This window comes from Nuphar pumila, chromosome 7 (assembly GCF_984573655.1).
Source record: "Nuphar pumila chromosome 7, dmNupPumi1.hap1.1, whole genome shotgun sequence".
NCBI lineage: Eukaryota > Viridiplantae > Streptophyta > Magnoliopsida > Nymphaeales > Nymphaeaceae > Nuphar > Nuphar pumila.
The window spans coordinates 100,557,179-100,569,072 of NC_143255.1; the positions used below are offsets into that span (position 1 = coordinate 100,557,179).

The following is an 11,894-nucleotide window of genomic DNA, read 5'->3' on the forward strand; positions in this document are numbered from 1 at the left end:
AATTTCGAACTTGCGAACCTTTTCAGAAAAACAGGCAAGAGACTAGAAATATTTCTTTCCTTCAGAGTTTGTTTATGAAATCAGCGGAAGATTTTTCTTTTGATAAATCATAAGGCAAGTTGACAACTTTGGGCACGTTAGCTAAAAGAACCAAAACTCGCAAGATTCGGATATCCCAAGGAAAATCCGATACAAACTCATAGCGTCTAGGACGCGAGCTAAGAGCAGGAAGAAGAAGTCTTGAAGACATCTTGTAATCGCGCCATCGCTCGTAGAATACCTAATCATCACCTGTACTCATAGAATTGGTTAGTTTCGCGAAAAACTAGTAGGTGCACAAGAGAGACTACAAGAAACTAAATTAAGTACATTTAATTCAGTAGGCTACGCAGTTTAAAGCAGTTATGCAGTTAAACAGGTAAGCAATGCAAGCAGGTGAATAGTGCAAACGCGTAAGTAGTACAAGCGAATAAGTAGTGCAAACAGTAAGCAGTTCAAAGCAAGTAAGCAATGCAACTGACAAACACAGCATACGATTCAATTGATCGTAGGTTGTGAACCACCACGCAACTAGCTTGTTCTCGTTCCTAGAACGAGGTCTCTGCATCTAATCACCATCAGGACATCGTTTATCGCTCACTACTTCTAACAAACGCTTTGTCATGTACAACCTTAATCTATTCTCATCTCTCAAAGTCTTACGCGGCTAACTGTCACCGGTTATGACTCACTAAGGCGTCATACTTCCTCAGAAAAGCTCGCCCTTCCATAGAAGGTCCAAAACGTAATCACTAACTCAAATCGCTAACGATCTGATTCTCACATCTGAAACCTGCATGTAAATCATGCTAAAACAGAAAGCCGAAACTATGAATTCATAGTTGGCTATCACAAACAATCTCAGAAGATCGTCACAGCTCACCATAACTTTTTATGGTAAGCGAAAACGCAAGATCCACGTCGGATCGTTCGGTCCGAGAGATATACGACCGGACAAGAAATTACCGCCCTAGAGGGTATACTTGGTCTTGGACCATACACTTCCTCACAGGAGTTCACCGCCTTTGCGGCTACTCGTTCGTGGACACTGTACATCCTCACAAAGAATCTACCACTCTAGTCGGGTACCTGATCTTGATCATACATACCCCCACAGCGAAACCTTTGGAAAGTCGATCCCCAACAAATGTCATATCCAATGAAAATCATTGTGATACACGCATCAACACTAATGACCGCTTTCAGGGTCGATAGCCACTAATACAAACAACAAGATCAACGCTGGATCACCTGGTCTAGGAAATGTATAACCTCACAAGGAATTCCGCCCTAGATGGTACACCTGGTCTTGGACCATACACTTCCTCACAAGAGTTCACCGCCTTTGTGGCTACCCGTTCGTGGACAGTGTACATCCTCACAGAGAATCTACCACTCTAGCCGGGTACCTGGTCTTGATCATACACGCCCTCGCAGATAATCCTTTGGAGATCAGGTGCTCGACAGACACCCCACTCAGTGATACATGCATCAATAATTGACTGCTCTGAACCATTGACCGCCTCGGGATCGGTAGCCACAATATGGGCACAAACATGCATATCAGCAATATGCATCGTATCACTTCACATAGAAGCATATAATCATATGCATCCTGTTATTGCCACAAGGAATATTGCAATCCTCAAATAGGCCCTCAAAGCATGTGTAAACGACACATGAGAACGCGCAGATATGGCAATTCAGTTGATTCTATGGGCGAAGAATAACTAACTTTACCCGTCAGTCAAACAAACAACTGAATATGACAAGCACTCATAACAATGCTCGTAAAACATATAATTACCATAAAATGGCTCAGTCCATCAACAAGTAATTAAATTAATCGTAAGGCATAAACCATTACATCACAAGCTATTCATAAGCAATCATACGGCAACAGTTATATCACAATATGTAAGCAGCTTATAAGACAAGCGGCCACATCAATCCTAGTTGCCACCATCGTGTTTTTCAATCTTGGATAGGAAAATTTGAAAGTCCATAGAAAAGTTGTCATAACTAACCCATTTTTCAATAGGATGTCTTATCCTGCTTGATCTTCTTAGTGCTTCTCTGTTATCAGACAATGCAACGTGTTCTTCAGCAGGTACATTTGTTCGCTCTCTGGGTCTCCTGGTATACACATTACCTTTGTATCTCAGACATTTTGTTTGTGATGCATCATCCGAAACCGTCTCACCATATGTGCTTTTAGGGGTCAAAGTAGTATGTTCGGCAGTTTGTGAAATAAGTTCAGCACTAAGCCATGGGTCATACCAATCAGCAACTGCACCAATACGTTCACGATTGACGTCTGCTTCTTTTCCCAGAAAACTATTTTCATCAAAAACAACATTTCTGGAACTTCTAATCTTCTTATTGACGGGATCATAGCACCTGTAACCCTTGTGTTCATCTGCATAACCTACAAATTGGCAAATAGAGGCTTTGTCCTGGAACTTAGTCCTCATGGATTTGTCAATATGTACATAACATGTGCATCCAAAAACTCGTAACTCATTATAATCGGGATGTGCACCAAAGAGAACATAATAGGGAGATTGATTTTCAAGAATAGGCATAGAAAGACGATTTATCACATGAGTGGCAGTATGAAAAGCTTCAGTCCAAAGACTAATGGGTAAGTTACTCCCATGTATCATACTCATTGCACTTTCCACAATATGTCTGTGTTTACGTTCAGCAATTCCATTTTGTTGTGGTGTGTACGGGCAAGAAACTCTACGATGCATCCTATTATTTTGGAGAAAATCTAAAAATTCTTTGGAGGAATACTCACCACCTCCATCACATTGGAGAATTTGAATATTTTGGGAGAATTGATTTTTAACATAGGCATGAAAGTGACGAAAAATGAGAAAAAACTCTGATTTGTGTTTCATAAAGAATATCCAGGTAAAACGAGAGAAACTGTCAATAAAAGATACATAATATTTACTTCCAGAAGAAGAAGGATTGGGAGCTGGGCCCCAAACATCTGAACATATTATCTCAAAGGGCATGGAGGCTCTTTTATTTATTTGATGAAAAGGAAGTACATGACTTTTGCAAACCTGACAACTGGGACATATTTTATCCTTTAATGAAGGTGAAACAGACTCTGAAAGAAAACCATTTGACACTAACTTTTCAATAAAGACTTGACTACAATGACCAAGAGGAGAATGTCAGAGGTCTGACTTATTGCATTTGGATGTACTTAGGACGCTTTTAGAGACGGGATCAGACTTGGGCTTCATGATACTGGAGGCAGGATCTTCATTAAAGACATACATGTCTCCACGTCGCTCTCCTTTAGCGAACATCTACTTCGTTTGAAGATCCTTGACAAAGACAGAAGTAGGAGTAAATTCCACAAATGAATTGGTAGAATCAACAAGCTTAGAAACAGAGACAATATTTTTCTTTATATTTGGTGCATGAACAACATCAGATAAAGGAATAGATGACTTAGACAAAGCAATGAGAATGTTGCCTATGTTTGAAATAAAGTGGTGAATCCCATCTCCGGTTACAATATTAGATTTTCCAAAATAAGGAGTCAAAGTAGAGAACTTACCTGCATTGCCAGTCACATGGGTTGCTGCCCCAGAGTCAACATACCATATTCCATCATCATTTTGCTTCAGATTCAAGCTGGCCATTGCAGATAGTAGAAGATCCTTAGCATCATCACTGACTCGAAATGTACCTGCAGTTCCTGATGTACCAACATTTCTAGTGTTTTGCATTCTATTTCGATTTTGTGGGTTGAACCAGCAGTTAGCTTTGATGTGACCTCGTTTGTTACACTAATAGCATGTGGGAACATTCTTTGAAAAACTAACAGTGGAATTTGGTGTAGGTAGTAACCCACGTCCACCCTGGATTGGATTTCCCTTGCCTCTGCCACGTCCTCCTCGTGGTCGATCAGCTATCACCCCTGTGGCAAGAACCTCATACGTAGATGATTGTCCTGTTGGAGCTTCAGACGTATTTTTCAGCATCATCTCATACTGAAAGAGTTTGGCGCGTAATTCCTCAAAGTTGAGCAACGTAGGCAAGCATAATAAGGATGTAACAAGAACATGATATTTTGAACCCAGTGCATTCAGTGTCTGATGTACCTTTTCTTTATCTGACACTGGATACCCAACCATGGCTAATTGATCTGTGATGCTTTTGACTTGATTTAAGAATTCAATAATGCTCATTGCCCCTTTTTTTAACATCTGAAATTCACGTTTAAGAAACAGCACTTTAGCCTCTGATATCTGAGAGTAGGTCTGAGCTAAAGCCTCCCACAAAACTTTGGATGTGCAATCATCAAGAATGGAAATCAATACTTCTTGTGACAATGTGGAACTGATGTACGCGACGAGGGCCTGATCACGCTTCATCCAAGTAACAAATGCAGGGTTGCGAATAATATTATGTGATCCTCCATCCTCTTTGGCTTCGGTTGTGAAAAATTCTGGAGGCATTGGGGTGGAGCCATCCAAGTGACCTGAAAGATCTTGACTACGAATAAAATGAGCAATTTGCCTTTTCCAAGTCAGATAGTTGTTTGTAGTTAGCTTTTCCGAAACTAGCTGCCCCAGAAAACTGGAAGAAAGGCCTGAATTGAATGAAGTATCCATTTGTAGACTTGTTGACAGTCCCTTTTTTTTTAAACAGAATGACCCTACAAAATGACACTAGTGGCTTAAACTGGACTGACACAGTTGGCAGAAATCGGCACAGAGAAAAACAATGTCACGACAATGACACAGTTGGGAGATGATGGGGCAAAAATGGAAGACAGCAAAAACAAGTTGTGAGATAAGATAAGAAGAGAAAAAGACCTATTTAGAAGACAGAAAATAGACTTTTCTCAGCAAAAACAAGTTGTTTCGACTGAAGGAACTCGACAGATGGGGCAAAAATGGAAGACAGCAAAAACAAGTTGTGAGATAAGATAAGAGAAAAAGACCTGTTTAGAAGACTGAAAATAGACTTTTCTCAGCAAAAACAAGTTGTTTCGGCTGAAGGAACTCGACTCTTGGGTTCGGCTTTTGTGAACTCGTCTGAAATAGCAGAAAACAGCAGGCGTGACAGAGAGGCGCAGATAGTAGCAGGCGTGACAGAGATTCACAGGGTTGAACTCACCTTTTTGGGCTCGACTGAAGATGATTGAAGAAACTCGGCTCTTGGGCTCGGCTTTTGTGAACTTGTCTGCACTTACAGAAGATAGCAGGTGTGACAGAGAGTCACTGGAGTAGCAGGCGTGACAGAGAGGCACAGGGTCGACTTGCAGAGGAGCGGGCGTGGCCAAAAGGTGCAAATCCTTTCGCGTTCTCGAAGAAGACACCTTTATGCCCAGGGTTGTCGTCGCTGCTCTGATACCATGTTAAAACCCCTGCATAACTCGGGAAAGGAAAAGGAGAGGGAGAGAGAAAGCACGGATTTTCTTTACTCTGTTTGGAATCGGCAACCACTATTCTCCTTAATGGCTGCAGTAATACTTCATTAGTCTAAATAGGGTTACAATCATTTTACAAAGACTAAAGTGCCCTGCATTAGTTGCACATGTTACATTAGAGTACAAAACAAAACTCGTGAATGGATATGGATCCTTTATCGGATCCATATCCAATACATATTCTAATATTGGGAACCCCTGCTGACCGAGCAAAAACAGGCGGCAAGGGGGGCGTCGCCCCCTGCCAGTTCTCCGAAAGGCGAGAGGCAGGGGCAAAAGCCCCTGCCAACCAGTCGGACACAGGCGGTAGGGGGGTGTCGCCCCTTGCCGGTCTGTCGACTGAAAAGGAGAAGAAAGGGGGAGAGGAGAGAAAACAGGAGAAAGAAAGAGAAGGGGCGTACCCAGTGGTCATCGACGGCAGCGGCGGCGGCGAAAGGAGGTCGCAGGTGGCGGCAGGTTGACCGGGGTCTCCAGCGAGAGAGAGGGTGCAGAGACGAGTCGGGGGGAGAAGGGAAGAGAGATGGTGAGGGGGGGTTTCGCAGATACTGAGAGTCGAGAGGGTCGGTCGGGGGAAAGAGAGACTGAGAGAGGAGAGGGGGAAGGAGGTTTCCAGAACCTCCCCCCCTTCATCGCTGCGTGCTTTTAAAAAGCACGCAGCCGACCTACTTACCCGGGTCGGATCCGGGTCTGGATCCGGCCCGGATCCTTTTTTTTGACTTTTTGACTTTTATACACCAAACCTGGCTTTTTTGCTCAAAACCAAGTTTAAAACTTCCTTTCTTCAAACCAGGTAATAGAAGAAGAAAAACCACGAACTATGAAATAAAAATATCAAAGCATCTATTTAGAAACACTTATACAGATTCAACACAATAATTAATGATAAAGACAAGGTTGCATAAATCCGTAGAGAACAAAAAAAAGTAAGAATTATGAAAATCAAGGGAAAGAATTTACGTTATCCATGAAAAAAAAATCATCTAGCTGACTACTGATGGTTGCTTTATTTACTACATAAATCCATCTAAATAAATAACTGAGATTGACAAGAGCAGTCATATTTCAAAATTCTTTTTCTTTTCATTTTTTACATTTTGAGTTAGAAAGCATTTACACATGCAATGATTAGGTAAAAAGCCATTCATTCTCATTGTCAAATATATATTTGCTATATCATACATCCACGTGAAGCTAATATTGTACATGCTCATTCATAGCAAGGGCTGACTCCATTAAACTAATTTCTCCACTACAAAATAAACATTCATAAGAAACACTTATATGTAAAACTCATCCACAGTCTCACCCGTAGCTTGTTCTTATTCATTCCAACATCATCCCTATCATGAGGTTCCTCATTGACTTTTGAAAAGCGCTTGTTCACGAACCTAGACCTTTTGGTTGAAGCCATAGTTGTAAATCTTCTGATCAATCTGACACAAACAACAAAAGTTTTGAAATATATCCAACAGGGAAAAAAAGGATCCAACATTTTATAGTAATATATATATATAATATGGGTTAATATTTGTTCATGGCACCATAAGGCACAAATGCTTCTTAAAATCATAGGCGCAGGTTGTGTTGTTTTGGCTCAAACAGACTTCATAGATGCGTTCGGCATGGTCCAAATGCTAGGGATCAGCTTGGATAGTGTTTTTTCGACCAAAAAACACATTTTTTTATAAGGGGTGAAAGTATTGCACATCATGGGCCATTGCCTTTCGAAGCCTTCTAAAATCCTGCCTACATGTCATAATCGGACGATCAAAGAGCCGATTCCCACTAAATAAAACATGTATATCACATCTATGAGGTTTGATTCATGAAAAACAAATTGCACCTCATCTCATGGTAGTAACACAACCACATATAACCCTATATATATATATATATAAAAGAAAATAACAAAATCCCAAATTGCAACACCAAATGATAAGAATATCATTAGATCACCAACAGAAAACAAATCATCGAGTATTTCATGCCAAAACTTCAAAAAACCATAAATTGCATTTGCAACAGCTTTTAGTTCATGAATCACAAGAAAGCTCAACAACAACAAAAAACAAGCTCCAAACAAATTTCTAATCAAGAGGCTAAACAACAAAAATGTTTTCCACTGAACCATCAAGGAGTAAATGATAGATGCCGATGTCTCAATATTCAAGGAATCTGCTCTTTTAGAAAAAGAAAATCTTGATGCCATTCATCATGAACATGTAAAAATCACACAGAAATCATTGATTACCTCCACAAACTGAATGTTTAAACTGATCATCAAAAAGAGAAGGAAAGAAATCACAATGGAAGAGAAAAAAATGATGATCAAAGAAGAGAGATGCATATTTAGTGCAGCATGGATTCAAGTAATTTTGATAATTATTTTGTGTATTATGTTAGAGAATGCTAGAAACTATGTAATATGGGTACATAGGAGTGTCGACATGGATACAGGTACAGATACACATGGGTACGGATCTACGGATCTGAATGGATCGAGTCGGACCCGGATCAGAACCAACATCCATAACCTTTTTTTTCTTTATATTGGCTGAGGTTAGGACTCATTTTGGGTTGGCCAGTTAGGTTTCTTGTTTTGCATTTGAATTGTTTGACATATTTATGGTTTGTTTGACATAATTCTTGTTGTAGTTAATTTTCAACATATACACACATACATACATAACATATATATCTGTATCCCTGTACCCATACCCCTACTTATGTGACACAAGCTTATTTTGGGACTAGAAAAGATAGAAAAAGTTCTTAAGATATATTTTAGTTTTAGTCTCTTTCTTTATTTCAACAAATAGGGATGATAAAAGGGCAAACATGAGGTAAGTGGAGGGTTTTTCCTTTGCTGTCTTTTTGTTTATGAGAATTTGAAAGTGCTTTTCTGTTTATTCCTAAGATTTAAGCTTGGATACCTAGAGACTAATCTCCGAAAGACTCAAGGACCTCCTTAGTATTTTTATTGATTCAGTTTTAGTTTTTGCTGCCAACTTGATAGCAGAGCCAAGAACCACACCAATTTGGCATCAAAACAAAAAATCACATGGTACACATCACATATCTTTGATTTCCCTCGGGCCTCATTGTAAACCAGAAATATGGAGAATCAATGAGAAGGATTATGGTTTACTTTATCTTCCATCCTTTTCTTCTTTATCTTGTTCTCTAGTAGGAAGAAATCACTTTCTTTTTATATTGTTCCCCACCACTGTTTACTTGAGAAAAATATAATTGTACGGCCTTTAAATATTACATTGTAAGGTAGCCTATCCACACAAAAATCAGAATTTCAATCAGATATGACCGGCTAAACCGTAAGTCTATGCTGCTTATGGGCCAAGTTTTACCAATTCCAACCCAAATATGAAACATGTTCATAGAGCATTCTAAGTGGACCAGGGCTTATCAAGTTTGGTAGCAGTCTTGGTTGCACTTGGACACACAGCAGGGTTGGGTGTTTCAAATGTAAGCAAGCTCTCATATCTAACCCAAGCACTGAATAAGGCCTAGCCCTTCACAATTGTAACTCTGGAAAACATGGGGGAAATTGGGTTTGATTCATACACGTACAGATCCATCCCTAGACATGCTCTTGGTCTTACCATTTATATCGGACCTGAAATAGACTCATCCAGGTTTGGGCGAAGTACAACATATGGAGGGCTACCACTATTATCTTGCCTTCATAATAATTTTTCGTAGTTCCTAAGTAAGGTCACAAACAGACTAATACAGCTTAGTTGAGCATATATTTAGGAATAATGGGTGTCGTCACGGCTATTTTTCAGGCTTTTTTAGTAAACAGCAGGTATTGGACCAAGGTCATCAGGCTATAGGTGGACACAATCATGATTTGATAAGCAATCCTTTCAACATGCGCTAACATTCACACTTCCACAACTAGCTACTACTGCATTTTTTATTCAATGCCCTCATTGAGGCCTGCCCATGTCCATGGGGTCTACCGCACAGGTGGTATTCCATATTCATTCAACAGCCAACCAATGCCACTTCTGCCACCTCACTTAAGATCTTTATGGGTCTTTCTTTTCTCCATGCTTCCTCACAACATATCTGCCACCATTTGCATTGGTTTATTGCATGATATTAACAAGTTAGATGAACCACTTTTGATTGACTAACAATCACATCACAATGAAAACTATAGCTGGCAATGAATGACTAGCAATTGGAAGTTGATCTAACAAACATATTACAGTTAGTCAACAGCATCCAACAATATGTTGAAAAGAAACCATTTAAATAAGTGGAAAAGGCATTACAAGGAAACTAATGTTCATAAAAAGCCAAAGGAAACCCAGCAGCTGCAGTCACAAGTATCATGCCGAGCATATGCATCCTACCCTCAGATTGGTTTGGTTTAGCTCATCTTTAACTACCCATCTTATTCCACATCCTCATCATTCTTATTATAATCCAGACCATCCATAGAAAAAATGGCCTCCCACAACTTTCAACTTTTAGATATAAGCACTTCATCTTCAGTACAATTCATCTGATCGATAATGAATCAATCAGGAATACAGTAAGATCACATAATCACGTGCAATTGTATTCTTCTACATCATTCTTGATCAAGAAGTTAATTTTTGGAAGGATATGCTCACTAAAAAACCAACATTGAGTTTATTTTTCATGCTTATTTTCTTATGCACATCATAAACCATCTATTAAGAATTCAAAATGGCTAGATGGTGAATGAAAAGAAAATAATAACTCCCATCAGAAAAATATGTGTTTAACCTGGTATCTACTATCTAACATCACCTGATGGTGGTGAATGATCAACTATGCTTTAAAGCTCGTGTTTATATATCATAAACAAAAATTAGGGAAAAATATCAACTCATAGCTGGAAAACAGGAATAGCAACTAGGCTATGACCAATTCCTTCTTGTTATGTAAGGCCAAAACCAACCATATTATACTTTAGGCATCTTCAATTCTAGTTACTCTACCTAAATGGATCCTCATCCACAGCCAATTCAACTGATGGGCAAAGAATTCCAGGTTTCCTTCTACCCAAATAAGTCCAACCAAACACATTTGCAGCCTCAACAAAAATAGGAAAACCAAGTAGGCGTCAAGAGTATTAAAATTTCATCAAATTGAGGAGAGTTCTGAAATGGGCAATAACCCAAATATAAGAAATATAAGAAATAAATTTCTTCGGATATTTCGAGTCAGGACCCTGAAAGAAGAAGAACAAACAGAAGCCAACCAAGTACATCGAAACCAACCCGCGACAGGAGCCCAATCCATGAATTCAAGAAACAAATCCACCCTTTCTCCCCAAAAGCGTAAGCAAAGCCCTGAAATCCACCCTTAAAACTAAAAAAAAACAAGAAGTTCAGGCATTGATCCACACACCAATCAATTAGAAGGTTTCTCGTCAACGAAAAATCAACAGTAACGAATTACAACTCTAAAGAGACGGAAACCAACAATACAACTCAAAATTCTCAAGACAGGAAGCACTAAACAACAAGAAAACAAAGGAATTTTTTCGGAAAATCGACGAAATTGTATACACTCCTGTTTCACTCAGCATCCAAAATCGAAAAGAAAGAAAACCCACAAAGGCGGAATCCGTACCTACAATCAACGAAAATCCGAGCGTATCAGATCATCGTGACCACGAACCGCACAGATTACACACTGATTACATCCGAAAATCGAATGATCCACAGAAAACCCCTAAAATTCCAAGAAAAGTTCAACGAGGGAATAAGGGAAAAAGACCCTTTGATTATGAGAGAGTAGTAGAGATGCATACCTATGATTTCACCCATCGAACAACCAGAAACAAGAAGGAACCCTACTTTTCTCCTCTTCTTCTTCTTCTTCTTCTTCTTCTTCTTCTTCTTCTTCTTCTTCCTTTCTGATATGGAGGGAAAAAAGGAGAGAGGAGAGAGGAAGAAAGGAGGATGGAGGGAGCTTCACAGCTTGAAATGTCGCTGGGGTTTTCCTTTTTTTCATCTCTTTTGGAATGCCTCGTTTCAAACATACGACATATGATGGAATCTATCATATCTCGATCCCAGCCGTCCAATTAATGGCTGGATATGAAGTTCCCGCAATGTAGATTTCGTATCGGTAATATGATGCACGGCATCATATGCCAAATGATAACACGCTTTTCCAACTCTAAGAACGTACGGGGAAAAGAAAAAAAACAAATTTGAATAGGGAGCTTGGTTGTGGGTAGGGGTGTCAACGGGTTGGGTTTGGTTCGGATCTAGGTGGAACCAGTCTTGGATCAGCTTTTTTGAGTACAGTATCAGTTGAGATTGGAGTCTAATCGGGTTCACTATAAGAAAAACATACCCAGACCGAATGAAAACTACATGAA

The 11,894-nt window shown here is 39.6% G+C and overlaps 1 protein-coding gene across 2 annotated transcripts in view; it reads right to left on the reverse strand.

Moving 5' to 3' along the window:
* Positions 1-11,483, reverse strand: part of LOC149832638 (protein ALWAYS EARLY 3-like) — a 97,482-nt gene extending 85,999 nt beyond the window's left edge. For both annotated transcript variants that reach the window (XM_090014624.1, XM_090014623.1), the window contains exons 1-3: positions 11,319-11,483; positions 11,138-11,239; positions 6,810-6,936 (exon numbers count right to left, since the gene is read on the reverse strand). In XM_090014624.1, coding sequence (XP_089870750.1) covers positions 6,810-6,914 — 105 coding nt within the window. In that variant the 5' untranslated portion in view covers positions 6,915-6,936; positions 11,138-11,239; positions 11,319-11,483. The remainder of the gene's footprint in view (positions 1-6,809; positions 6,937-11,137; positions 11,240-11,318) is intronic.
* Positions 11,484-11,894: the final 411 nt, after the last annotated feature.